Source organism: Caloenas nicobarica, chromosome 2, assembly GCF_036013445.1.
Source record: "Caloenas nicobarica isolate bCalNic1 chromosome 2, bCalNic1.hap1, whole genome shotgun sequence".
NCBI classification, from domain to species: Eukaryota; Metazoa; Chordata; class Aves; order Columbiformes; family Columbidae; genus Caloenas; species Caloenas nicobarica.
The window spans coordinates 152,886,376-152,914,353 of NC_088246.1; the positions used below are offsets into that span (position 1 = coordinate 152,886,376).

The following is a 27,978-nucleotide window of genomic DNA, read 5'->3' on the forward strand; positions in this document are numbered from 1 at the left end:
AAGAGTTGTGAATGGAGACAAATCCAGTTGGTGGCCAGTCACGAGTGGTGTTCCCCAGGGCTCAGTACTGGGGCCAGTTCTGTTTAACCCCCAGGGAAGTGTCCCGGCCCCAAGCCTGACAGTGTTCGAGAGACTGAACAACACCCTCAGACACACGGTGTGAACTGTGGGGTTGTCACATGCAGGGACAGGAGCTGGACTCGATGCTCCTTGTGGGTCCCTTCCAACTCAGGCCATTCTGTGATTCTATGAATCTCTTTATCAATTATCTTAAGAGTCTCTTCCAACCCAAACGATCCTCTGGCTCTGAGACCGCCCCAAGGCTCAGCGCCGGCTCCTCACGGCGCCTGCGGGAGCACACGGCGGGCGAGGCCTCACTCCCGCTGCTCGCAGCTGGGGCGGCAACCGGACGCCCAGGCCTCGCTTGCGCTTATTAAACCCGACCGGAATAACTCCGGCGATGCGGGGGGAGGTAGCGGTGATCGGGCCTTTACCGGGCGGGCAGCAGCTCTCCGGCTCCCTCCGGACGCTCCGCCCGTGAGCCGCAGTAACCACCGCCTCTCTCCCCGCCCCACCGGAACTGACGTGTGCGGGCGCTTCCGGGGGCGGGCCGCGGAAGCGGCGGCAGGCCGAGCCGAGGGCAGGGCCGCTCTGGGCCGCAGCTCCTCCGGGCGGGAGCGCCTCCCGGCGGCGGGGCCCCGCGGCCCGGCCTGCTCGCCATGAACATCGACGTGGAGTTCCACATCCGCCACAACTACCCCTGGGCCCGGCTGCCGGCCAGCGTCAAGCAGGTACCGGCGGGCGGGCAGGGTCCGGGCTGCCGAGCTGCCGGCCCGGGGGAGCGGAGGGCGGGAGGCGAAGTGTGGGGAAACGGGGGGCTCGGCCCTGCGTGTCCCGGGGAAGGGCAGGCGGCCGTGGCCGCGGGGCGGGAGGTGTGTGGGGAGACGGGGGTACGGGCGCGGGTGTGTGTGGGGGGGTGGGGGGGATGTGTGTGGGGGTCTCTGTGGGGCGAGGGGGATGCGAGTGGTGCGAGGTCTGTATGTGAGCGGCGGGGGTCTTGTGTGGGGGTGTCTGTGAGGAGAGTTTGAGGTGTCCGTGAGGAGAGTTTGGGGTGTGTGGGGCTGGTTTGGGGTCTCTGTGGGCAGAGGGGGGTGTGGGGCGCTCTCTCGACTTGTGCAGACGCAGGAGCAGCGGTTGAGGAGTGTCCCCCATGTCAACCCGGGCAGTGTGAGCTGAGCCAGGACAGGTGCCACCGGAGACCTGGGCAGCCCTGCGTTTCGGTAGCCAGGGAACAGTTGCAGTGAGTGGCTTGTGGAAGAGAAAACCTCATGAAATTTTGATTTGCTTGGTTTAATGGGCCGCTGAGAGCACGGGGGAGAGGTATCATGTCCCGTTGAGGGCTTGCTCTCAACTCCAAAGTCTTATGTGGCTTGAAAGCAGATGCTGAAAAACAATTCCTGCCCTTGCACAGAGAATGGGTGGAGAGGATGAGTAACACCTGCAGGCCCTGAGGAGCTGAATTCCTTGAGCTTGAGATTTCAGGAGCTGAATGATGGTTTCTCTTTACCTGCCCAGCTGAGTGCTGTCCTGTTGGCTATGTGAGTCAGGATAGAGAATGTGCTGGTATTTAAGGCATTATTTACTTTAATGTAACTTCTGGAATACTATTTTGTTTAGCGTTAGAATAGCCATTAATATTTTTGTACTTGGATGTTTAACTGGTTATGGATCCTATCTGTGATATCAGGTGTTTCTTTCCTAGTACCTGATTCTGTAGCATGTGTGCAACTTACTTGTTTGCCATATATGCATTAAAGTACCTTTTTATTTAGGATCTTTTTTAACATGAGCATCAATGAGGGAATCAGGAGAGGAAAAAAAGTTCCTTGTTGCAGAATAGTAGACAAATATGAATAATTTTGAGGGGACAGATTTTGAAATAAGGCATTTAAAGAATCAACCAGAGTTCTCATTTTATCTTCTTTTGTGATAGTCAAGTAGTCTCCTGTGCTTATGCCCTAATCTTGTGACCTAAGATCACTTGATTGCCTTGTGTGAAGCTACAACTTCAGCTCTTTCATTATTTATTTTTTGCATTATAAGCTGCTTAGGTGCAGCAATTGAAGCTTTGCATGTCACACTGTGCTTGGTTTATGATATGTTAATTCTGGCCAGTTCTTCAAGGCTGCAAGATGCTGAATGCTTGGTAAAATGCTTGATGCTTCATGTCGTCTAAAAGACTGTTTATAACCTTTGATTTAAGAATTAGTTGCTCCCTTTTTTATTGGAATGGTACTAGGAAAGAAATTTAAAGAATATTGCTTAAATTTGCATCACATGTAGAGAGACATTTAACTGAAGATACTTTTGACCTCATACGGGGACTGAAGGTGCTATCACTGTATTGAACTGGAGGACTCCTTGGGTAATGACAGCTTCCTGCAGATGTTTCTTCATAAGACACTTTGCAGTGGTTTAACTAAAAAGGGTTTTATATGTGTCAGCTAAAAGACCTTTTTTTTTTTTTTTCCCCCAAGGGTCTTGGAAACTCTCAGAGGGAATATGAAAGGCAGGTTGTACTCTACAGCATCCGCAATCAGTTACGATATCGGAATAATTTAGGTGAGTAAAGAAGTGAAGTAACTTCTCATTTCTGTCTGACTCTTCCCTGTGGAAGCTTGTCTTTATTGTAAAACTGCCCTCATTCCCTGAAAATGGATGCTTTTAAATGATAAAACTTCAATAAAAGTCTTGACTTTTGAGTCTGTTTGGCAGTTTTTCTATCAATGCACTCTTCAAAGTTATGGAGTTGGCAGGTGGAACTGGATTCCTGCTGTAGTTATACTGCCCATTTCCAAGAAATTAAGAAAAGTTAAGAGAGGATTTGGCTAATAAAATAAAGGCAGTCACTAGATGAGATGCAGACAGTGGCCCTGACTCACATGATCTATTGGTTATGACTTGTTTGCAGACTTTAAATTTATTTTTCATTGACTGTATCCATTTGTCTTCCCCAAGTAGATAATAGTTTTACTAATTAAAAGATAATTTTCTACAGTTTGCATGAGTTCTGTCTCAACGGGTCGCTTCCTGGTAGCCTGTAAAATAAATCTGCTCGGTTCTAATGTTATCCTTACAGGCTCTGAGAGTACATCTTATGTAGAAATGCTTGGATGCTGAGTGCCCTGCATCATCCTTTATTTTGTTGTTCATTTTCTGTCAATTGCTATTATACTATTTTTAATCCTTTTGTTGTAACACTTTTTAAAAAAAATTAACTTCACAGAACAGTGTGTGTGGTTTTTTTTTTCTCTCCTTGTAGTTAAACACGTAAAGAAAGACGAACGTAAATATTATGAGGATCTGTTAAAATACAGTCGAGATCATCTCATGTTGTACCCTTATCATTTGTCTGACATCATGGTGAAAGGTCTGAGGGTGACACCATTTTCATATTACACTGGCATAATGGAGGTGAGTACAAAACTATGGCAAGAATGTTGGTTTCTGTCCTGGAGATGTTGTATGAGAGGCAATGTCATGTAGTTTGTTCACTTTTGGGCAGCCTATGCTAAGAAGTGAGGAAACAGTTAAGGAAGCTTTCTAGACAGCTACTTGTACCTGCAGATTTTTTTTCCCTTCTGCCCCCGTAAGCTGTTCAAGAGCTGGACTTTGTCATGTGGAGCAGGGGTGGGACTCGCTCTGAGGCCAGTCCTTCCCTTTGGATGTTTGAGATTGTGACTGTTCACTTCAGACCATAAAAGAAATAGCTCGTTCTGTTAGATTAATAAACTTAGAATTTCCATTTTTAAAAACCAGCACATTTGAACAGTTATTTTCTTTTTTGTTCTCTTTCAAAAAGAACACTTAACCATATTAGAAAACTTTTCAAAAGCTTGAAGCAATCCTTTTCTATGGGAACAAAGGTGGTTCTGTTTTCTGTCAGTGCTGTGGCAATGTTCTTTTGTTTTCATTGAATATCAGAAATGTCTTTTAAATTTTATAAGCAGTGATTGCAGACATAATGGAGTAGTTGTTAGCTTATTCTGTTGTTACCTTTAGCAATTCCATGTGCTGTGTTTTGTTTGTTTGTTTTCTTTTGTGAAGACAGACAGGATTTTATCTTTATTCTGTCAATCAACATTTTTTGTCAAGCTCATATTAAACAGAAATCTCTTATCTATTTAACTTATTGTGTAATGATTAATCAAGTAATTGGCATGCTTTATAAGGTAACTGACTTTACTAGATTTTTTAAATTTTTATTTTGATGTTAAAAAAGCAGGCAAAATTTTGGACCTGCTTTTCTGAAACAATGACTTTCTCGTTGCAATTACGTTTTCTTGTGTTTTTAAGGATATAATGAACAGTGAGAAAAGCTATGATTCATTACCCAACTTCACTGCTGCTGACTGTAAGTATTACTGAGCTGCATTACTGCTTTCAGTGAGTTGGAAATAAGGAGCTTCTGAAAACAGATTTGCAGACATCTGTGTGCTTGAACATAAGCGTGTGAATGAAGGTGCAGAAGCATTTAAATAGTGATATTAAGGAGCGTGTGCTCTCCGTACAGAGTTCTGTCTATATGGTCAGCACTGGAATTGGGCTAATTTGGTACGAATAGGAATGATGCAAAACCCTGTGCAGGTTCTCTCCTTGTATTGCATTCCTATTTGCTTGGACTTTTGGGTGGAAAGTCTTGCTGGCCATTGTGAACCAGCAAGCTGAGGTGCTGGTTCTTTCCTAGTGTGTTTTTTGGCACGTGTTGGGGCAGAAAGTTTTGGGAAGACTCTGAAAGGCTGTTAACACTCCTGTGAGTTAGCGTCAGTGTGGATCAAGGAAGGATGTGCCAGAAGAGAGAGAGAAGAGAATCTTGTATTTCATGACACTCCTGCCTGTGCCAGGTGTGTTTTCCTGCTTTCTGTTAGACCTTTGTGGGCATGGGATGGTGACATTAGGAAAGCAAAGTTGTTGAACCTGGTGGAGGAGAACAGAGTAAAAGCAGTAGCCTACTGATGCGTCTTGTAGAGGAGAATGCAAACTGCTGGCATAGGGAGGGTGCTAGTTAAACCCGCTACTGAGAAGTTATTCATAGCTAAATACTTCATTCCTCACCTTCGGTGTGAATTCATATAGTTCTCTGTTAGGACAGTGTGTAGTCAGGTGAGGAGTAACCTGCAGCTTTTGAAAACAGTTTGGTACTTTTTTTCTAAAAGGATATTCTCAGTTACCTCTACTAATTTGCTTCTATGTAATGTTCACACTGGGAAAAGAGATCAGGAAAAACTCTTTTATTCAGTGCCATGTAGCTTGTTGGAGATCTAGTGTTACCCAGGAGTATGGAGAGAAAATGCTTCCCTGTTGGTGGTTGTTTGTTTTTTCCCTAGCAATTCTGTTATTTTAGCAGCAGCTGCAGGTCAGTTATTGAGGTATAATTAGGCTGAACATCTTTATTAACATCTTATGATAAAAAGTAGTGTCAAACTAGAAAGTTGGACTTAACCCATATTCTGTCTTAGTTTTAAAACTAAGGAGTAGTTTTCCAGTATCTTTTCATACCTCCTTAATGGCTGAAGACTAGAGGTTATAAAATTAAATTCAGATTCAGTTTAACTCAACTACATCTTAATCATCTCCTTTAGAGGCTTATGTGGCCTTTCGTGCTCTAATTCTTAGTTTAGAGTTCTAATCCAGTGTGTGGTGTGGGATTTATTAGAGGAGAAGAAAAACTCTTGACCAAAATCTCATACAACTTCAGTTCTGTTAATTTGAAGCACAGTTATTACCTGTTGATGTGAGTATAAGAGAGAAAGAGATTGGATTATTCCCTGCTTACCCTATGACTTGAGAGATATGAGGTATGGCGTTTTCTTTTAACCTGTACAGAGTAAATACATGGGCATGGATTCTGGATTTAGATGCATGTGGTTCTTTGTCACATTCAGTTAAAACTGAACTTAGCTACTATAACTATCCTTTTATTTTGGGAAGAAAGAGTACTTAAAAATATTCTATAATAAGTAGGTCTGATTCTTTGAAGAATGTTTTATGTATCTTAAGCTTAAATCTGTCTTAAGAGAAATAAAACCATATTTATTTTTCAGGTCTAAGACTTCTTGGTATAGGAAGAAACCAGTATATAGATCTAATGAACCAATGTAGGTCTTCAAAAGTAAGTTTGTCTTTATTTTTCCCCTCTTCTTCCTTCTCATTCTACCCCTCCCTGACATATTATTTCATAGGAAATGAAGAATGGAATAATTTCATGGATCTGGTTAGTTTGATAGTATTGCTAATTGAATGTGACGTAGTGTATTGCTAATTATATTGTGTTTCCTGGAGTTAATACAGAGATTTTAATTTAAAATTGAAGTATACTGAAGAAAAGTATATTTAGTGCTTTGTCTTCTTTTTTTTCCCAAAAGTATATTTTCAGGGCTATGTTTATTCTATAGTACCAGATAACTAGTGCCTCCTAGCCAGTACAAACATGGAATAATGATACTGTTTCTGGAAGAATTATTCCATGTTTCTGTGGGTGCAGTTTTGATCAGAGTTTGTTCTGGGACAGTCTTTCATCTAGGTGTAAATTTTTGTAGTCTGTGTATTTTTCTCTGAGACAACAGTCATGAGTCTCAACAGGCATCCTTGCATGTGGAGAGCATGGTAATGACTGGTGATAAGTCGGTCCTTTAGTTTGCAACAGTTCCTCTCTTTCTTAGGAAACTCATAAGTGCTCTTGCAGTAGCTTCACAGTGCCCCTTCAGCCAAAAGTGTGCTTACCAAAACATGGAGTTGATAGAGTGAACCAAAAAGTGATGGCTGTACAATGGAAGAGAAGTTGTTGAGGTCTATAAATAAACAGGACCCTCCAGTTTTTCTTTCTTGGACTGAAATTCACTGTACTTTAGAGCACGGCACTTACTGAGAATGTGGGGTACTTTGTACTTTAAAGTAAATTTTTAAAAAAGTAAATAAAATGTTCCTCAAATGCATGTTGTGTTTTTTTTTTTTTAAATATCATTGGACTTTGTTAAAATACCGCATTGTATACTTGGTCTGCTGTGCTCTCTTGCCTGTTCACATTAGAAAATATCACAAATAGTTTAAATTTGAAGTTGATTCTACTGTGTTTGAATAGTGTGGTTTTTAATCAGTGGCACAATACAATATGGGTTTATGTGATGATTTAGCAACATTAGGTGTAAATGTTTTCTTTCCTTCCCAGTTTCGTATGATTTGAGCAGGGAGAGAAGCTTTTTGGTTTTGTGACCAAGTTTGTAATTTTACTAAATGGCAAGGCTAATAGTATTTGTGTGTGTCCAGTCTGTGAATATAATGTAATTAAAAATGGATGTCTGTAAAAATCAGTTTATATAAAGGTAAATGGCTGTTTGCATACGTGAAGTGCTCTTTATTACTATCTCAAGTGGACTGTACCACTGCAGAAATTTTTCAGAAGGAAAACTGCTCATGATCTGTTACCCATGAAACCCGTGGAGATCTCTATAGAAGCTTGGTGGGTTGTGCAGTCTGGCTACATCACTGAGGATGACATCAAGGTATTTTAGTATGGATTGCATCTCTGTTTTTGGTTGAATACTGATAGTCATAGATTCATAGAATAGTTTGGGTTGGAAGGGACCTTCAAAGCTCATCTAGTCCAACCCCCTGCAATGAGCAGGGACATCTTCAACCAGATCAGGTTGCTCAGAGCCCCGTCCAGCCTGGCCTTGAATGTCTCCAGGAATGGGGCATCTACCACCTCTCTGGGCAACTTGGGCCAGTGTTTCGCCACCCTCATTGTCAAAAATTTGTTCCCATGTCTAGCCTGAATCTCCTCTCCTTTAGTTTAAAACCATCACCTCTTGTCCTAGTCCCCCAAAACAGCAGCTTCCCTCTGCACTATATAGAGTACTGAGGTGGTTTTGTGTCAGCTGATCTGTAGTAACTCGTGTGTGTGTCATGATGCTCTTTGTAGGGAACAAGCAATAAAATAGGTTTTCTCAAATTTCATAGTTAAGCTCTGACAGCTCAGTTTTGACTGAGTCTTCACCTTCAGTATAATTAGAATCAGAATGTCAGTGGACTTAATATATATTGTCATTGTTACTGCTCCTTGTGTGTCCTTATTTTTCTTATTCTTTACAAGTGAAAAACTTGTGAGCTGACATAGAATAGACTATTTCAGTTGGAAGAGACCTACAATGATGATCTAGTCCAACTGCCTGACCAATTCAGGGCTGACCAAGTTAAAGCTTGTTATTAAGGGCATTGTCCAAATGGCTCTTCAACACTGACTACCTCTCTAGGAGACCTCTTCCATTGTTTTACCACCCTCTTGGTAAAGAAATGCTTCCTAATGTCCTGTCTGAACCTCCCCTCCATTCCCAGTTTCTTTTGACTGTCAGCTAGGCATTTGATCTGGTTTTATTCCTTCTTTGGAAGTCTTTTGTTTAGATTGTAATTTATTTAAAGCAGTGGTGGAATCTTTTCTTTGGCTATTATTTGGAATATATGAGGCAGTGACTACTTGTATTCTGACATCCCCTCAGAACAGTTACCCCGAGGCACATTACTTTGATACTGTCATGGACATCTTTCTAGATGTTCCAGTTGCATGGCTGAAGACTCAGTTTGGAAGTTTTAAAGAGCAAACCTGTTACACTGTGGACTGTACTTGCCAAATACTTGTGCAATTAAGTGCTGTTCCTAGAGCATGCGTAATTTTGTGCAGGGACAAGAGTAAAAAAATTTAAGACTTTAACAGAAACTGCAGTGAGTTCTTCAGTGCAAATATTTTGCTTAAGAACATGGGTTACTTCCTATATTCTTATATTATGATTCATGAGGCTGTAATGTTTTTGGATTTTTTTGAGTGGTATTAAAACAAGTTGCATAGACTCATTTCTCCAAATGATTAACATGGTTTCTTTTACCTAGATTTGTACTACATCGGAGAAGTCTGCTATTGATAAGATAATTGATTCTGGTCCTCAGCTTGCTGGTTTGTTAGACTTCAATGTAGTTCACAGTAAGTGTTTAATGGACATTCCTCTTCTGTTTGTAGATCTTGCTCATTGAATTCTGAGAGCAGGAATAAATGGGGATGTGGACAGCTGAAGCGTAAGAGGAATTAGAGGAAAATACTGAAGAGCTTGGACAAACTGCAGTCTGCATCTTGTAAATGGTTTAACAGTGAGCCATTAGCAGCTGTTGCTCTATTATTTGTTTCAAAAAATTCTTTCATTAGAAACTGTCAGTAAAGATTGTGGGGGCGGTAGATGAGGACAAGAGAAACTAGAATTCAGAGTGTCAGAGTTGGTAATCCTGGGTGGTAAAACTTCACCTTCTGCTTTTCAAAGAAGAGTTTTTGTAGTTTCGCACCATTTAAACACCATGAAAACAGGGCTTAAATCTAAGAGATGTCTTGTTTTTCAAAGGGCTGCCCTGTTGCTGAAAAATGATGTGCACGAGTCTCCCTGTTTCAGTGTAACAAGTATTATAGACAAATCATATTAGTTAAGGGAGTACAAATTCACTGGCCAACTCCTCCTTGAGAAGTTGGTCTATAAATGCTTGGCCTACTACAAGCAATCGAATCTGTGCCCTGTACTTTTCTTAAGGAAGTGAGATAGAATTGATGTACCTGTTACTGAAGCAGAACAAAACAATAAAAACAAACTTGAGGCAGGTGAAATTCAAATGCTGGAGTGCACCCGAAACAGTATAGGGCTTATGAAAGTCTGAATTCAGAAAACACTTAATGATCTTTTTGTATACATGGCCTGGTGTTGCTTGTGGAGACTGTTATAGCTCAGGTTTAGTAGGTTTAGAAGGATCTAGTGTACCTTTCTACTCTAACTCATGGGTAGAAAAAGAGTGTACAGATGATAAATGTAGTGGACTGTCAGTAGGATGGGATTTTGTGGGGAAGGAGGCCTGTTTAGTCCAACTGTGATGCCATCAGTACATTTCAGGCACGGTAAGTAAGGATGTATCAGCTATGAGAGCTGAATCTGAAGCAGAGAGATTGAAAAGCACCTTTAGGGTGTTTGATGGCTTATAACATCATCTTGATCCATTAAAGCTGGTTTGCTGATAGACTTTGGTTTGCGTAACTGAGTATGTGTCACTGCCTGTGCTGAACAGCAGCTGTATCAGCATGAAGACAGGTTAGTTCTTTGTGTACTGCAGGCATTTTATTTAAGATCTTATTGGTGATAGTAATTTTACTGTATATACTATAGATATACACCTGTTGACACACACACTGTAGGCAGGGACACTCATATTTGTCAAATGTAGCTGCTTCAATCTGTGGTCTTGAAAATACTTGTAGAGCTCCAAGTATGCTGTATCGGTCTGCAACTAAAGAAATCTGGTTTAGGCTGATGCCTGTTTAATATTAGATGTGGTTTATTGATCCATGCATTGCAAAATAATGTTCTACTGCAGAGCCTATTAAGAAAAATTACTTTAAATTCTGAATTCACTGATGGGGAAGCCTACTTTGTATCGTTAGTAGTCTTGAAAATGCTTTTTTCTAAAATGATGTGCTTTTATTTATAAAGGTTTGTATAACAAAGGATTTATTTACCTTGATGTACCGATATCTGATGACAGCTGTATAGCAGGTAAGTAAATATTTAATGGTATTATACTTATGTTTCCTTGGTTTCATTTCAGTTGTCGTGTATATGTCTGTCTTGGAAGCTGCTTGTCTGTGTGCACGAGTTTGCTGAAATGAAACATTTCAGCTGTGAAATTTTTTCCTGACTGTTTTCAACCCTATTAAAACATTTTTATTGTATATAGGTTTTATTTCATCTTGAGTTCTTAGATTATTTTGTATACATATTTAGGTAAGATGAGATTCTTTTAAAAAGTCAGCATGAATTAATAAGTACCCTTCTATATGTCTGTAATGAAAAGGAAGAGTAGCATAGAGAGTCATACTTGCCTCACCAAAAGTACATGGGTTTTTTGACTTCTGTTGTCTAGACAGATGCAACTTTATCTGTTCCATCCCTCATGGTGTTGTCACCTCAGTTATAGTTCATGTGCTGTGTCTGGGGACTCTGTAGGACCTGGAACTAGCACAGCATATGGCTGCCCATTGAACAGCCGCTGTACTGGATCTTGGGGGTTTCTGGATTCAGTACAATCTGCGAAGGTGTAAGTCGTTTGGAACCTGGCCGTGCAGGAGTACCTGTCATTGCTGTAGTAGAGATCAGTTAAGTGAAAATCCTCTAACTACAAGAGAGTTACTGCTTAGATAATAGCTCTGGGAGTCTTGGCTCTGGAGTGTGTGGGTGGGGTGGGTTTTTTTGGTGACCTGCTCCAATTGGAGCCATGATTTAATCTCCATCCACATTACAAAATCATTTTGTGGGCTGGGTGACTGGAAACTATCGGAGTGGACAAGCAGGAGACTGCAAGACTATGACGTGAGGTAGAGTGGCTTTAGTTTTTGTAAGAAAACACATTGACAATCATTGTTTTTATTAAAGAGTGGAAGAATTTTAAATACTGTGTATACTATCTTTAGGCTTTTATTCTTTGTGACTGCAGGTACCATGAAAATAACACAAGTGTAAATTTATTTTTTGGTTTTATGCAGTTTCAGTTTAATGAAGTTACGAAATTGTAATTTTGCAAGTAATTCTTCTTTCCAGTGCCACCACTTGAAGGTTTTGTGATGAACAGAGTGCAAGGTGATTACTTTGAAACACTTCTGTACAAGATATTTGTTTCAATAGATGAACACACTAATGTGGCAGAGGTAAGTTAAACTTTTACTCAGGGAGATAGGAAGACTCGAAAGGAGCCAGAGTACACTGCTGAAAATACTTAAGGCAGAGATGTGGATCAATATCAAGTGTTTTTATTTAGAGGTAATACCAGGCTTAAGATCCAGCCTGTTTCTTTTATCTTGTGCTTCAGGCTTGAAGGAGTACCTTCAATTCAGTGAAACAATTCTGTCAGCTGGAATGGATTTATACAGGTGTGACTAATGTAGACTATTTTATACGAGCCAGAACTAGAACAATCTGTTTTGCTAGTGTGAAATAAAAAAAAAAAAATTTTTTTTCTTTGACAGTGAAAGCATGCAGGGTGTTGGCTTAAAGTAGGAATATAACTTTTGCATAAGTATATATAATTCTAATATGAGAAATATGTTTTCATAAGGTCTTCTCAAAACTTGGTGAATATGCACTTGAAAAATACCTATTAAATATACCCAGTGTTTTCCTCTTTGTGTCTTCTGATACACATGATTAACCTAGAAATTATATACAAGTTTAACCTAGAAATTACACAGTGGAAGATTACCTTGTATTTCTTTTGCATACTTTCAAGTGGGACAATTATGAGACTTCATCCCCTTTTTTCATCACTTCTGATGAAGACAAAATTACTCCTACTAGTACAGTCCGGGTTCAAAAATAAACCAACATAAAGATGCTGAAACCCACAGGTGATTTATCTGGCACCGTTAATACCGTACTATTGATTCTTCTTTCCTTTTTTCTTTTTTCAGCTTGCAAACGTCCTAGAGATTGACTTATCTTTAGTAAAGGTATGTGTGTGTGATGCATCTGTTGAACTTGATGTGGAAAGTTCAGTGTCTTGCAGCCTGGTTTCACACAGCAGTTCCTTATTACGTGTATGTGTGTTTCTTCAGAATGCTGTGTCCATGTATTGTCGGTTAGGCTTTGCTCATAAAAAAGGCCAAGTAATAAACCTGGATAATCTTCATCCATCGTGGAAGAATGTTCCTTCGGTAAACAGACTGAAGTAAGTGTCTCCATTCTTTCACAAGGCTTATTTTTCTCATTGAAGAGACAGCTAGAACTGAAATCTGACTATAGAAGCTACTGGTTGTTTTGTTTTGACTTCTGCAACGGCAAATCTCACTTGGCTTTCTAGTATGTATAATGACAACAATACTTGATTCTCTTTTTAATCTGTGGGTAAGGGGGTGGTAATTTACCCTGTAAGTTCAATGCAATACTTTTGGTGCTGTTACTTAGTGCTGGCTTTTTGACCTTTAAATGCCTAGTTGCTCACTTTAAAGCAAGTGTTCACTTATTTGCTTCAAAACTCCTGAGGCCAGAAATAAATTGTTACTGTGCTAGTACGGAGACAGTGTCTCTTGATGCTGCTCTCAGTGAATATGTACATAAAATTTGCTTGCTTGCTGTCAAGTACCGTTGCAGTTCTGTCATTGAAACTCTCACATAGATGTGTATCTGTATCAAATCGTGGGAGAGTGATGTTAATACCAGTCAACAAAAGGTTCTCCAAGTTGGAGTGCCAAGTTTCATTAATTAAGAATTGTCAGGCACTTTCAGTTCAATATCATTTAAGCCTTTTAAAACTACCACTATGCCTGAGTTTTATTGAATGCTAATTCAGACCGCGAGAACAAAGTGAATTTGATATATTTTTTTTTTTCCCCTGTTGGATTTTTCTTCAATAATGGTGGTTTGATTTTTTTCAGATCTCTTTCAAGATCTGGTATTTTCAAACTCCCAAATAAACTTTTCCTCTGAAGCAGGACTCTGAGGGACATCAAGCTTGACTGGTTTAGGGCTTAGAAGTGTTGAAAGGCATGTATCAGCTATGCCTGTGCACGAGCTACTAGTACTGGAAGGCAGAAAGATTTTTCTGGTGCTACAGTGACCGATAGTTGTGGATTTTAATTCACATTAATAGGAGTACTTTGGACCCTCAAAAGATGCTGCTTTCATGGGACAGTGGGGAAAACAGAAGTCCTGTACAGGAAGCTGGGTCATCAGCCACAGATACAGATACCAACAGTCAAGATGATCCAGGTTAGCACTAACAGTAAATTTCAATACATTAGGATCAATTATTTTTATATTTCTAGAGTGCTGTAGGCTGTAAAGGGGTCTAGAAACACAGGTTTTATAGATCCTTTCTTCATATGGAATATATAGTGGGGGAGGTGGTGTCTACTGTTTGGTTTAAAATTCAGTAGCCAAATAGCATTTTTCAGAAGAGGAGGCTGATCTGTATTATGGATATCCATTGGTGCACCAACTTCTGAATTAAGTCAATCAGTAGTTTAGTAGTGATAAGGGAATTCTCCCTCTACTCAGCGTGGCAATAACTAACATTTTTTAAATTCCTTTTTTTGTAGATTAGACTTAAACCTGATGATTTTAATTTCAAAATAAAACCAATGTGTTCATATATTTTTTTTTTTGTTCTCCATTAGCTGAAACGGCCAGCGTGAGCAGCCTGAATCTGTCTAGTGGACACACAAAGCGTATTGCCTTCCTGTTTGATTCTACTCTTACTGCCTTTTTAATGATGGGAAATCTTTCACCAGTATGTCAAACTTGTTTAACATATTATGCTAAGAATAAATATGTAGAGCTTTAAAATACTTTGCTTTTGATATAATACTGCTGTAGTTATTTTAAATAACTCCTGTGTTGGTTGTTGTTAAGAAATGTTTTGTTTACTAAAACTTTTACCTGCTCCATTCTCAAAGAATTAAGACAGTTTCGTTGTTGCAGAACTTGAAAAGTCATGCAGTCACTATGTTTGAAGTTGGGAAGCTGTCGGATGAGAGTCTTGACAGCTTCTTGGTGGAGCTGGAAAAGGTAATCATGTTTAAAACATGTTTGACCAAATGCTTTTTCAGCACTTGAAGTGTAAAGGGACCAAAAACCCCCAGTACTTTCATTGTGTAAGACTGCTTATTTAGCAATACAATGATAAGAACAAACACTTTATCATACCAAACCTAAGAGGTACAGTTAAAATGTTTCTCATTCACAGCATTTATACCTCTAGTGACTTTCAGGGACACACTGTGCATGTATTACGTATGAATATGGTGAGTCTGGGGAGCAAAATGAGTTTGTGAACTACATTTGCCAGAGTCTGTGTGCACACCTGCATTAGGGCTTGTTCAATGGAAATGACTTTCTTTTTAGTAGGGTGTTAATATTTCTGAGAGTCTGCACATCGGTTTTGTAGTAAAATTTGACCATTAAGTGCTAGTATGTTTAATCTATCCACCTTTTAAAGATAATTTTAGAAGGACAACTGCAGAATTATGTAGGAGGACTGCTGTTCATTGCTGTATCTTTTTATACCAGTCAGTATGACTGGACATTTAAATCCTTTTACCTAAAGACTGAGTTGTGGTTCTGATTTATAGATACTTTTTGACTGTTTTACTAAGAGGGCCAAGACTCACTTTTCATTTAATAGTAGCTGTAAATCACCTTTGCATATAAGCTGCAGGGTTGTTAATTACAAAGCTTTAAAATGCTGATTTGTTAATCTTTTATGTAGTTGAGGCTTGTGGAAACAACATGCCACTTGTATGCATTTATGTTGTTGTTTGTTTAGGTTCAAAGCACAGGTGAAGGGGAAGCACAGCGGTACTTCGATCATGCACTTACACTGAGAAACACAATACTGTTTTTGCGGCACAATAAAGACTTAGGAGCACAAGCTGTACAGCCTGATCAACCGAATAACGGTACTGTGAGCACTTCTGAGGAAATCCTAAGTTTGTTTACTTCTCTACCATGGACTCAGCTTTCTGATTAAGCTGCTGCTTCAGCAAACAGTCTGTATCCTACTTGTTTAAAAATTTGTTTAGGCCAAAATGTCACTTTTTCATCATCCTTTCAGCCTGTGTTACTGGGTTTACCTGTTGAATGACAGATTTGGTTGCCAAGGCTTGGACTTGACATCTAAAGCAACAGATTAAAGCATAATGATGGCAAGACAGGCTGAACTTGGGGAAGAGATTGGTTTCAAATTATGTGCTTCTGAAGGCCACAATAAAGAAGTCATTGTTTATTCAGAGTTGTTCTGTCAAAGAAGCATTTTTTCGAGTTATGAAAGGGAGTGTGTTCTAATTGGTGTGGATTTGTGGTGTTTTTTTTTTTTTTTTTTAAAATCTCACTTAACTTCCTCAGTATCTCTGTACTTATTTCCTGGGATGAGCTGGCTGGTGAGGAGCAAGCTGTAGTTCTGTGCAGGACAACCATGTATGACTGGAATTGTTAAAATTATGACAGATTTGTTAAAATTCACCCCAATCATTTAAAACTTAGTTGTGGAAAATACTGTATTCATGGCTTAGCAGGGAGAATGGAAAATCTGAAATCGTATTTTGAGTTGTATGTTCCATTTTCAATGATAATTTAAGAATCTTACATTTTTAACGTAGGATTTCCGTTGGACCTCTTGCGATGTGAGAGTTTGCTTGGCTTGGATCCAGCTACCTGCAGCAGAGTGCTCAACAAAAATTATACTCTGCTGGTTTCCATGGCACCACTCACCAATGAAATTCGACCTGTTAGCAGCTGTACACCCCAGGTGAAAAAAAAATACTTCCCCCCCCCCCCCCCCCCCCCCCAGTATCTAGTAATATAATATCTTCTTAATAGCTTTGTCTATTAGGTGTCCCTTTTGAAGGGGCTCAATTATTGACAAGTGGAATAGTATTGCAGTTCACCTAAAACAAAAGTGTTTAGTGAGGAAAAATGTTAATATTTAATAAAGTTTGTTTAATTTATTAACAGTTCATATGTTAAAGTAGAGTCGATGACAGATATTTTGTTCTTGAATTTATATTCATAGAAAATACCTTGCTGTTGCCTTTCTGTAAAGACTCTTGCAATACTAGACTAAATAATTAGAGTATCATCAGTAGCCGAGTAAAACATTTGAACTCCTGTGCTGCAAAACTAGATTTATATTTCTTTAAAATTGTTGATTCTTAAATTATATCTGTACATACAACGGTTGCAATATTAAGTTCTTTCTAATTTCCTGAATAATCTCTCTTCAGCATATTGGGCCTGCGATACCAGAAGTCAGTTCAGTTTGGTTCAAACTGTACATTTACCATATAACTGGACAAGGACCACCCTCTCTCTTGCTCTCTAAAGGAACACGTCTCCGAAAACTTCCAGACATTTTTCAGGTAGCATATACAGAGATTTATTCTCCTTCCCTTCTCCAAACTTTTCAAAGATATGATGTGTGCTAGTTAGTGATAACAGTTGAAGTCAGAGGTACAATTCATTGTAGATGATATACCTTTTCTAGAAACAAGCTTTATGTAGCATCTTTGTTTTATTTCTAGATTCTGAAAAACAAATGCTACTTATGTCTCTTGTCACATCCTGACCCCATTGCATTTGCCACCTCTTTCAATTTTAGTGTAAAATGTGGTACTGCAGTCATGAATTTACATTTGTGAGCCCATCCCTAGGGTGTGTTACAAAGATGTAGAAGAGCTCTATCAAAAGATAGAGACCTAGTATATTGTGGGTTTTTTCTAGCATTATACAAGAAAGGACACCTTTACACATAAATTTGCCAGGTTTAGAAGATGGAAATATGATCACTTCCAATTTGTCTATTGTAGAAATCTGTGATGGAGACTTTTAAATTCTAGACTGTAATTCCCCCTGCAGTTCAAGTGACAGAATAACTTAGTAAAGGTTGCACTAGGTTGGACAAAAGGTCTTCCCAGCACAGTAGCCTGTCTCCCCAAGTGGCTGGACATAGGAAGAATGAGTACAATATATACTTCCCCTTAAGAGTTTTCCAGCCCTCCCCATGTTCTGGTCTGGAACTTCCTGAGCTGTATGTGGGGTTTTTATATATACAGGTTGTGACTGGAATTCTTGTCTCTGCAGCAATCAGCTACTCTCCTGAATTCCTTCCAGCCTTAAATCCACGTAACTCTCTAGCATCCATACAGTACTTTGGCAAAAAGTCCCACAAAACAGTGCAGGTGATGAACTCATACCTGAAAGACTTCAGATGCTGCCTTTTCCCATTTTGTCTCTGAGATGCTAATAGGGACAAATGTGCCACAAAGTAGTACTGTTAGGTATTCTGTGTACTATGCAAACCCAGGTGGAAGTGGCCGTGGCAACTTCTAAACTTGTGTGAACCAAAAATCGTTGTATCTTTGATTTGAAATGTCACGGACACTTAGCAGAGTTTGGGTCTCACTGCTCACAATGGAATTTCTAAAATTATATCTTCCAAATTTATAATTGCATAGAGGCGTCTACAGTTTTCATGTCATCATTCTGAGTAGATACTTAAGGAGCTAAATATGTCAGAATGGTATGGAGATATTCAGAGAGGGATGTGTATTGTTAGGTGTACCTAATCAGCAGTTATCTCTGGCTCTAGGATTTGTGAATGTATTTTCCATTCCTCAAACCTCTTTCATGTGTACTTCACCTCTCTGATTTCAAAATTTTGTCATACTTCTATTCCTAACACTTAATTTAAGATAACATAGCATTAAGTAAATCAAGGCTTCTAGAGCAGAAGGCATTTTGTAAGGCTGTTAGTGATGAGCTTGATACAAACCTTAGCTGTCATTAGCTTAAGCTGCCAGTTAATGTATGGTTTGTGCACTTGTATTTGTAAAAAGCATTCAGCGTGGTAGCCTTGGAAAACTTCAGTGCTGCTTGAACCTCAGTGTGCTGATAGGTCAAGTTTTCTTGTACTAAATGATCTCACATTCTGCACAATCACAAACTTATTGGAGCTTTTTCCCCTCTGTGTGCACATGTGAATGCCTGTCTCCTGCTACTGTTTTACAGTCTCATTTTCTTAGGGAGCTATCAAGACATTTCTAGAAATCTTACGGAGATGCAGGAGAATTCAATCTTGAAAACTGAGAAACAGGAAAATTGCTTCCTAATCGGTATTCTTGCCTTCCTGTCCCTCCCCCTTGGATAGGTATTGTGGGGGTTGATATATCTTTGTTCTCTTTTGAAGGCATTAGTTTATCTAGCTTATATTTTGCTTTAAAATTTGTGGGATTATTTTCATCTCCTATTTGCTAGGAGGCTGCTGTGATGGCCGCATAGTTCTACAGGAATCGGTGACAGATACCACCTGTTCAAAATAGCATTTTAACTTTGAGTTTGGCAAACTTCTGTCTTTACCAGGAATATGAACATGAGTGATCATTGGTACAAAATATAACACTACAGAGTTGTAGTTACCTGTGGTAACTTCCTAATTGCAACACTATGTTAATGTCTAACTCTAGTATTTTACTTTATGTGCTTGGATAGTCCATTACAACTGTAAATACTCTTAATTTCTCTCTTCCAGGATTATGATCGCTTACTAATAACATCTTGGGGTCATGACCCAGGAGTAGTTCCTACTTCAAATGTGCTCACAATGTTGAATGATGCTTTAACGCATTCTGCAGTTCTAATTCAGGTACAGAGTGCTCTGTATAAATGATGAAAACATGCATGATTTCTTGAGTTAAGCTGTTATGTGATAAAGGGGAGTAACAATGTTGGAGAGCTACACTTCTGCCAAGAATTGGTATTCAGCTCTTACTGGAAATTATGGCAAAACATGCGCTTTATCATGAACAGCAGAAATAGCTTCCCCTTCTGTTTCATAAGTTCAGCTAAACTCTCAGGATGAAGCCTTCAAATAAATAGATATTTAATATTGTAACAGACATAAAATTACACATTCTCAAAGGTCCACTTGTGAAAGCCTTGACTGCTCAAAACTGTTCTGTACTTACGGATGAAAACTCCATTTTGCTCCAGAAGGGATTGGTGATTACGAAATCCATTTATAATAGTAATTGGCGAGAAAACTTACTCCTCCTCACTGAAGTTTAACTTCAGTGTGTTTACTCACATGCATTTTAGGGGGGAAGATGGGATATTTTATTTTATTACTTATTTAATCGAAGCAAGAACTTTAATGATCTGCTTATCTGTTTCATTAACTTGACTGGTACTCCTTAAAAGTAAGCACAAGTAGGGCTAAGGTAAGCTGATGAGTGGATTTTTCTGTTCCTAATTTTATTTATTGATATTTAGGGGCATGGCATGCACGGGATGGGAGAAACAATGCACATACCTTTCCCATTTGATGAAGCTGAGCAGCAAGGAGGTAACTGACTGTCTAAATATGGTGGTGTACATATTACATTAATTTTCTTGCAGTAAGGTTGCAGTTATTCTTTTAATACAAATTTTCTTAGGAGTTAAGTCTGAGAAAATTGAAAGAATATTTAAATGGTTGACAAGTCTGTTCTGAGCTTAGAGATAATGGTCTTCTTTCTATCTTTTCTGTCCTAATTAGAATTTTTCTGGCCTCTCTTCTCTCCTAGCACAGATCTAAAGAAGTAACTTCTACAAACACCTCCAAATCTTTCTTTGTACAGACTTGCTTATTAACTAGCATATTTATTAACTGCATAAATAGATCTTCCATGTTTCTGTTCAGCATATCTTAGCTGTAAGACAGGTGAGACCAAAACAGAACAAACTTATCTTGATTAGTAACACCAGGAACTGTTATGGAGGTTTTTTCCCCAGGAAGAGCTTTGGTAGCAAAATCTCTTATTCTTTCAAAGTCTTTCTGACTCAACTGATTTTGAAAGGCAGGAGGTAACATGTTCTGAAATAGTCTTTGGTAGGACACAAGCTTTGCATAGTTGAGGCTATAGCCTTCCCAACTGAGAGCTGTCAAGAAAGTATGAATTTCCATATTGTTTAAGCTACCACTTAAAAAAATCTGTGGTGACTAGGAGTAAAACTAACTTCCTAATTTGGTTTCCACTAGGTTCAAAATTAGTTACTTTTCTATTCACTGTCTCTGGGATGTCTGTTTTCTTCCCACTTGATGCTAGGTGAAAAATCTGGAAGGCAGGATCTCTAAGTTCTAACGTGGACAACTTGATGTTGAAACTCCTTGTTAACCTCTAATACTGTGTTATTCTTCAGAATTTCAGAAATGTGGAACATGTATTATTGTATTGAATTTGCCTTAAGAGACTCAGGCACTGAAAGAGCTGGCCATCTAATTCCTAGCTGAGCCTTGCCATGTCTGCTGTCTGTCTGAGAGAGAGATTGATCATCTTCTGTTTGTATTTTTCTTTCTCCTTGGCTCTTTTACTATACAATACCAATTGGTGCTTGGTGTGGGAAGACTGGTCACTTACGTGTTATCACAGATCTACTAATGTGATCGCTAAGATGGAGCATTACAAGAGAGAAAAATCCAGATAAAAAACTTAGCCTGGCCTAGAGGTGATCTATGTGGTTGTGGAGGAGGATTCTTGTAAAGTAAGCTGGACTGTGTGTTGTTTTCTACTAGATTTCTCTCGTCTGAACATGGGCAACCATACAGCTTTAAAAATACTGAGAAACAAAGTAGATTTGCAGCATTTTTGTGGCTATGTCACTATGTTGAATCCTTCAAGTCGGCACACTAGCAGAAAGCTGAGCAATGCTTCTGACGGAAGAGGTTGGTTACCAATAATTGTCTTTTTTGGCTGTGTTCCCTTAATTTTGCATACAGTCACTTTAGCAAAGGTGAATGAATGATTAAGTTCTTTGATTTGGAACTCTAGCAAATACTCTCCAACACAGACAGGAACCTGTTTTGAGTGTAAATCTATTGGCAATGGGGTTACTTCTTAATTCTTCTTTGTGACTGGCTTGGAAATAGCAAATACAGACTGAAAAATCACTGGACTAGAACAGTCAACAGAAGGAGGGGGGCGGGGGGAAAGAAGAGTAATTTCAAAATATTTCAATTGGGTCATTTTAATGTGCCAGAACTTAATCTTTTGCGTGTTGAGGATACATAAGTGACTCTTAGTTCTAAAATGAGTCAGACCCGATGTATATCCATATCCCTTCCTTCAGTTTTATAGCTATATGGTCTTTGAGCAAAGCTTGTGTCATGTTCCTTACATCAGGTGCTAACTGAACTTTTTCTTTAGGAGAGGCTGAACTAGCATCAGGATCTGATGTAAATGGGAGCACAGAATCATTTGAGATGGTAATAGAAGAAACCTCAATGGATTCTGCAGTCAAGCAAAACCTTGAAGGTAAAAACAAGATGAGTGGCTTGTACCGAACATTTTCAGTCCAATGAGAGAGCTTGTTTATAAAGATGTGAACACGTTGTTTGATTTTTGCATGGGATGAGTGCAACACTAACTGTTCTTCCTCCTTAAAAAACCAAAACCAAACACAGATTCTCTTAAATATTTGAGCAGTTCAGTAAATGAACTGTCTTAAAATATGAACTACCCAATGGATCCCAGTCTGAGATAACTGACTCTGGGCTCAATATTCTCGCTTTATCTTTTCTTAATTTGATTGTCTGGTTTTATTTCTGTAGTGCCCACAACAGAACTGGAATGGGTTCCCCTGGATTTATGCTTTGGCATTCCACTCTTCAGCTCTGAGTTGAATCAGAAAGTCTGCAGAAAAATTGCCACTCATGGATTATGTAGGAAAGAAAGGTGAGCTGGGATTTATCAGGTACATATGTTGTACAGGTTGTATGTGTTATGTCCTGAGCTTCTGCAAAAAATGATACGTAGAGCTCTATGACTACAGGAGCAGAACTGAGAGTACCTAATTCTAGTGTGTAAGGTGGTTGCTTTTTGGCTCATAGATACCAGCTATAATGTACAATCTAGTAGTCCTTAGTTGTGGTAAAATCAAGATTATGCTGGTTTTTAGTTTCTGCAAGGTGAAAATTTATTCTTTGTAGTAAACTGTCTGTGAACAGATCAGGAAAAAAGGTAAATTTGGATGCCTTCCTACTCACTTCCCCTTCCTAGCCTAGCACAGGCTTCCTTTCTTCCTCCTAACCATTATGGGGTGGGAAAGCTTACTGGTAATGCTTTGATGTAAAATGCTTTTAGCTCATGTGGAAATTTTCTTTACTATTGGTATCTTATTTGCTAAGTTTAGTCACGGCTTACAGTCAAGCTATCTTCTGCTTTTTATGGTAGCCTTTCTTTATGAAAGATTACAGTGGGATTTTCAGGTGTGTCTCCTTGTTTTGCCTGTGTGTATGGTGGGTTTTGTTTCATTTTTTTTCTTATTTTTCTGGGGCATGATTCTGGAGGCCAAAAATAACACTGCTTGAAAATATGGCTTAAGGATTTTATTATAGTAGTTGACCTGCTTTTTAACAGTGTGTCCCTAATCTGCTGCTTAAAAGTCATGTTACCAGACTGTGCCAGACAAGAATGAGACATGATAAAATCTAACATCTTTTACAGTATCTTCTGTAAAATAGTATTTTTCACTTGCAATAGCTTCACTTTAGTGCACGATAAATGGTAGGTAAAATAGCTGACTAAACTCAGGAGCAGATGAGTCAAGTTGAACACCTCTTCAGCGATGGCAACATTTTGTGTGAAAGCTTTTCACTTTGTCACTTATGTTAGGTACTACTGGAGTTACTTATGAGCAAGTTACTATGGCGGTACTTTACTAGTCAAAGTTTGTGCACCTTGGACATAGCTGTTTCTCTTTTTTTTTTTTGGCAGCCTTCAAAAACTCTTGCATTCCAGTAGAAAGCTGTCTCTTCAGGTCCTTAATTTTGTTCATTCGTTCCAGGTAAGGAGCAATAACCCAGGCGTAAGTCATTCTGTATGGTCTGTCATCCCTTTCTGCCCTCCTACTTGCTATTCCTGGGTGTATGGAAACATGCGTGGTTTGTTTTATTTGCTTTTTTTAAAATGGTAACTGTACTAAGAGCACTATCAACCTCAAATTCTACTGGTTGTAAGAAGTGAGTACTTCCCTATCCCTTTTCTAGCCTTATTTGATACTTGTGCCTTAACTTCTGTGATTTCATCTTGTGTGTAATTAGTTTCATTGGGTTTTTTAATTGAATTTGCACAGCAAAATAGTTCTTCACTCCTCCTGTTGCAAGGCAGCCTACTCTGCTGGTTACTTGGTTGCTTCTTAGATATGTTGTGAAGATTTACTGCAAACCATGGATGTACTAACCTTTTGAGACTTCTATCTGCATGTCAAGTCAACTGTGTTCCCCTAGGAAAAAATAAAATACATTAACATGTGTTTCAAACTAGTTACTTTTTGCACTTGTCCAAAGATCCTCTAGAAAATTGTGATGAATGAGTATAAATATGTAAAACTGCATGTTCCAGGAGGAATGTTTTCAGAGCAGAGGTAGAGAATAAAGGTCTTGTGTAGCAAGCAAGGGGGAATCCCAAGTCTGCAGCCTCCTGTAGTTCTGCATGGAAGTGTATGCTAGCAAGGAATGCCCACATGTAACATGGAGTCTGCTTAGCTGCTTATGTCTTATGATACTTTTCTTTAAAATTCTGTCTTTTCAGTATGGTAAGGAACCTGCAGATTACTCAACTAGGTAGTGTTACAGATTGTGTGACCTTGAAGCCACTTCTTGATGAGAATGCTGGAGATTCTCAATAGGTTAGAGACCTTGAAACCATCTGTCGAACAGTCTGAAGTGACTCCTGTCCTAATCTCTTAGATGTTGTCTCTGAGATGCTCTTTTCTTGATGAAGATCTGTATAGAGAGAAAGAGGCGCTGAAGTGATTTTTAAGATGCTCTGGGAACAAAAAAGGAATCAAAATAGGTCAACTCAGTGCCTCCAAATATAGGCATAGCTCTTAGCACAGTATGAGATAAACAGCAGTACGATAGCTCTCCTCAGGAATTTTTAGCTTTACCTTCGTTTTCCTAGGCCTTTCCTTCAATTCTAAGCCCCAGGCTTTCCTGAAGGCTTCTTGGAAGCCAAATAATGTGTTCAGAGTTGCAGCTGAGGCAAATGTATGCTTATTTCATGCTTCCTTGTGTTTATTCTGTTCTTATGTCCATAATGATTTGGTATTTATGGGATTAAAATAACACTTCAGAAACCCTGAGTATATTTTCAGATGAGATTAGCCAGTCATAGTCTACCTGTTAAATCGTTCATTGTTTGTCTTAGTTTTAAGACACTTTTTTTTTCTTCCTTTTGCTTTTAGGAAGGTATTTCAACACTAGATCAGCTCCATGATGCTGGTTCTTCAAGTTCACTTTTGCAGCCTATTTCTGCAGATCTGGGTGTTCCACTTCCCGCCAAGAATCTGGTGTTCAAAGACGGTGTATTATCCGAATGGAATGGATGGGCCCCTTCCGCAGTTTTTTTCAACCACACCTAAGGAACAGGTCAAATAGGGATTCTCGTGCATTGATCACTAAATGCCTTTCTTCTCTTATGGTTAATTCCTAGTGCCAACCACTAAGAAGCATACTGCTGCTGCAGCATAACCCGTATAAAAATAGTGCTACAAAAATGTGTTGTGTTGCAGTATTGGGCAAGTGCTTAAACTGTCTAGAACTTGTTACTCATTACTGCGTATCTTGCTGCAACAGAGAGCTTTTTAAGCTGTCAGCACTGTTTTTATCTTGAGACAATCTTTCTTTTATAACTAAACACGCCCTTTCTAGGCTTTCTGATGATTGTTAAATTTCTATGCTGTCACCACAAAATTGCAATAGTAGTTTTCTATGTTCGTTACTCAGACATAAATTCTGTTTAATTTTGTACTGTATTACTGAAAATCTTTCTGTATAAAGGTAAGAGATTTGGCTCTTCCTCTTAAAGCTCGGTGATACCAGCTGTTTAAAAAAAAAAAAAAAGTACCATGGTGATATGGGGCATTAAGAATTGTTGAATTCTGTAGTTCAGCTTAACACTGGGGCCTTGACAGTTTAGTACGGTGGAAAGAGATTTAATGCTCCAGGAGGGCGAGTTAGTGCAGACTCAAAGGCCTGCTGGTGGCTTAAGGTGACTCTGAAGACAAGTGTTGCACTCTCATCTCTGGCAGAATTTGGTGGAGTTGCAGAATTATGGAAGGGCTGAAGTGATCAGCTCTGCTCATGGGGTTCTTTGTGATAATGGATTCATCTTGTGCTTTGGGTGAAACCAGGAGTGTCTGAGATTTGATCGCACTGGGTTAGTCCCTCATTGTTACTTGAAGCTGGTGACGATTGCTGGGGGAAAACCCCTGATGTCATAAGTTGAGTGTAAGGTAAATAACTAGGTCTGTCCTGTTGATTAATGTTTGAAAGAACAGAGCTCTTGACTTTTCACATGGTTGTCATTAGCAAAGGAAGATAGCAGTAGAGGATGTGTAGGCAGACACTTCTCCAAATCTTTTCCTTGAACCATTAGCTGCTGATTATGACAAACATTAACAGTGAGCTCTTTCATCTAAAATCATGTTCTGGCTTTATTTGTAGGGGATGATTTTATGTAGCATGATTTAACTCTGTTTATATTAGTCATTAACAACTTTTTGTCAATTTAAAAGAAGTCTGTCCCATTTAGCACATGAGAACAAGAGATGTAAGATGTTAAGACTTAACTCGACTGTCTAGAGTACTCTGCCAACTCCCTTCTCTACTGGAACTGCCTTGTTTTAAATAGTCATAATTAAAAATGAGACTTAACTACCCCGTCTTTACCAGCCCACAGTGCATAATGCACCAAGAATCTTTGGCATAGATGATGCTGCACAACAGCAGGGAGAAAAATGGTAACGTGGGTCTGTATCCTGTCATGTATGGCTGTGAGGAAAAAACGTGACGGAAGTTTGAAAAGGACAAACATACCGTGAGAGGATAATGCAGTGGCTTCAGTTACAACTGTGAAAATTCCATTATTTTTTTTCTTTTGCTTTATATACATTCCTAAAGTGTAAGCGTGGGACTTGCGCTCCAAGAAACTGGAAGTCTGTAGTACTTCAGTTTGCTCAGTGCTGCTTGCTTACATCTGTCTTGATTTTGTATTTTATCAACAGCAGCTGACCTTCATATATTACGTATATTACGGAGCTAGATTATCTATATAAAGTTGATAATTTACACCACAGTGACTTTTGTACTGGACGTGCATATTCTCTGTAGCATGTTTTTTTTTTTTGTTGCCTTATTTCCTTCAAAAGAAATTAAAGGGGAATTGGATGTCAATCTGCTAGAAATGGCAGAGGAAACAGTTACTGTGAGAATTGTTATGTGGAGATTAGGCCAGTATCTAGCACTGTAGAGGAAGCAAGCAGTAGGCGATGGCTTACGCTTTCAGTACTATAGGTGTTACTTTAAGTGCTGCAGTGAGCTGTAGTAATGAGCTAGTTGGGCGTATTGTCTCGAATTTTGCCATGCACTGTCTATACTAGTATGTAAAGTGATGATAGCACAAGTTGTATGGAAGTTTGAAAATGGATGAAAATTTCTTGTTCTCACTGCGTATTCTTCTGTGTTACTAAGTGAGGGATACACTTTGTTAAGTTGTCTAAAGTTTCTAAATAAAAGTAGTCTGCTCTTTGGAGTTTAGTACCCATGAGTTAATGGTGAGAATTACAGATACATTGCAGTGTTTTAGAACTCAAGCCACTCTAACTTAAGTGCTTCAACACTAGTTTAGGAGCTTAAATGTTCAAGTCTGCATATCTGAAGTTTATTGAGTGGATTGCAACCAAAGAAGTCCATAAAATACCTGAAACTCAACTACAGCTCCAGTGCTGGGGTGGTCCAGAGGCTTTACTCAAATTATGTGACTTTTGTTTTAAATGTGGTGTAAAAATAAGATCTCAAAGATCTTCATACCAAAAGAATCTATTTTATATTGTATTGCAAATAAAGACAAATTAAATCAATGTCTTTTTCAGGTAGTTTTATTGGCAGTGGGGAGAAATCACATACATTATACATTGTAAACCTGTTTTTAAGTTTCTGTCTTCAGTGAGATTTTTAACTTGCAGAAGAGAAGTTGGCTTTGTGCTCTGGCACAACCCAAGTCGTATTCATTCGCGATGGATATACCTGAAGTCGTTCAGCAGCCAACTAAAAAGTGTGCCGTTTGTTTTCAGTTGTTCTCATCATGACACATTATTTCACTGTTCTTTGTTTTTATGATTGTCCTCAAGTTTTCCTTTCTTGTTCAGTGTTCCAAATGGTTTGTATTTTGAAGGTTTTAAAGTATGACTGTAACGGAATACAGTTGCACTCTTCTAGTGTGACATTGTTAATATTATACATTGAATTGTACAAAGTCTGTGTTCAATTAAATTATTGGCACATGTAAAAACTGTTTACAAATAAACTGTGGTG

General features: G+C 39.0%; 2 protein-coding genes across 3 annotated transcripts in view; one reads left to right on the top strand and one right to left on the bottom strand.

Annotated features, from left to right (window-relative positions):
• The window catches only part of ANXA13 (annexin A13), a 33,106-nt gene extending 32,385 nt beyond the window's left edge, over positions 1–721 (bottom strand). Inside the window, exon 1 of the mRNA XM_065627954.1 lies at positions 495–721. Coding sequence (XP_065484026.1) covers positions 495–721 — 227 coding nt within the window. The remainder of the gene's footprint in view (positions 1–494) is intronic.
• Positions 634–27,978, top strand: FAM91A1 (family with sequence similarity 91 member A1). Of its 2 annotated transcripts, none has more exons than XM_065629683.1 (24): positions 634–791; positions 2,538–2,622; positions 3,323–3,474; positions 4,357–4,414; positions 6,105–6,172; positions 7,431–7,562; positions 8,944–9,034; positions 10,575–10,637; positions 11,679–11,785; positions 12,545–12,583; positions 12,689–12,801; positions 13,723–13,841; positions 14,249–14,361; positions 14,553–14,639; positions 15,397–15,529; positions 16,229–16,377; positions 16,853–16,987; positions 19,156–19,269; positions 19,896–19,968; positions 21,178–21,327; positions 21,809–21,916; positions 22,213–22,336; positions 23,378–23,447; positions 24,849–27,978. In XM_065629683.1, the coding sequence occupies exons 1-24, from the start codon at positions 720–722 to the stop codon at positions 25,023–25,025; spliced, it is 2,532 nt and encodes an 843-aa protein (XP_065485755.1). In that variant the 5' UTR covers positions 634–719; the 3' UTR covers positions 25,026–27,978. The 2 variants fall into 2 exon arrangements, with proteins under 2 accessions (XP_065485755.1, XP_065485756.1); XM_065629684.1 differs by having other exon boundaries at positions 7,449–7,562.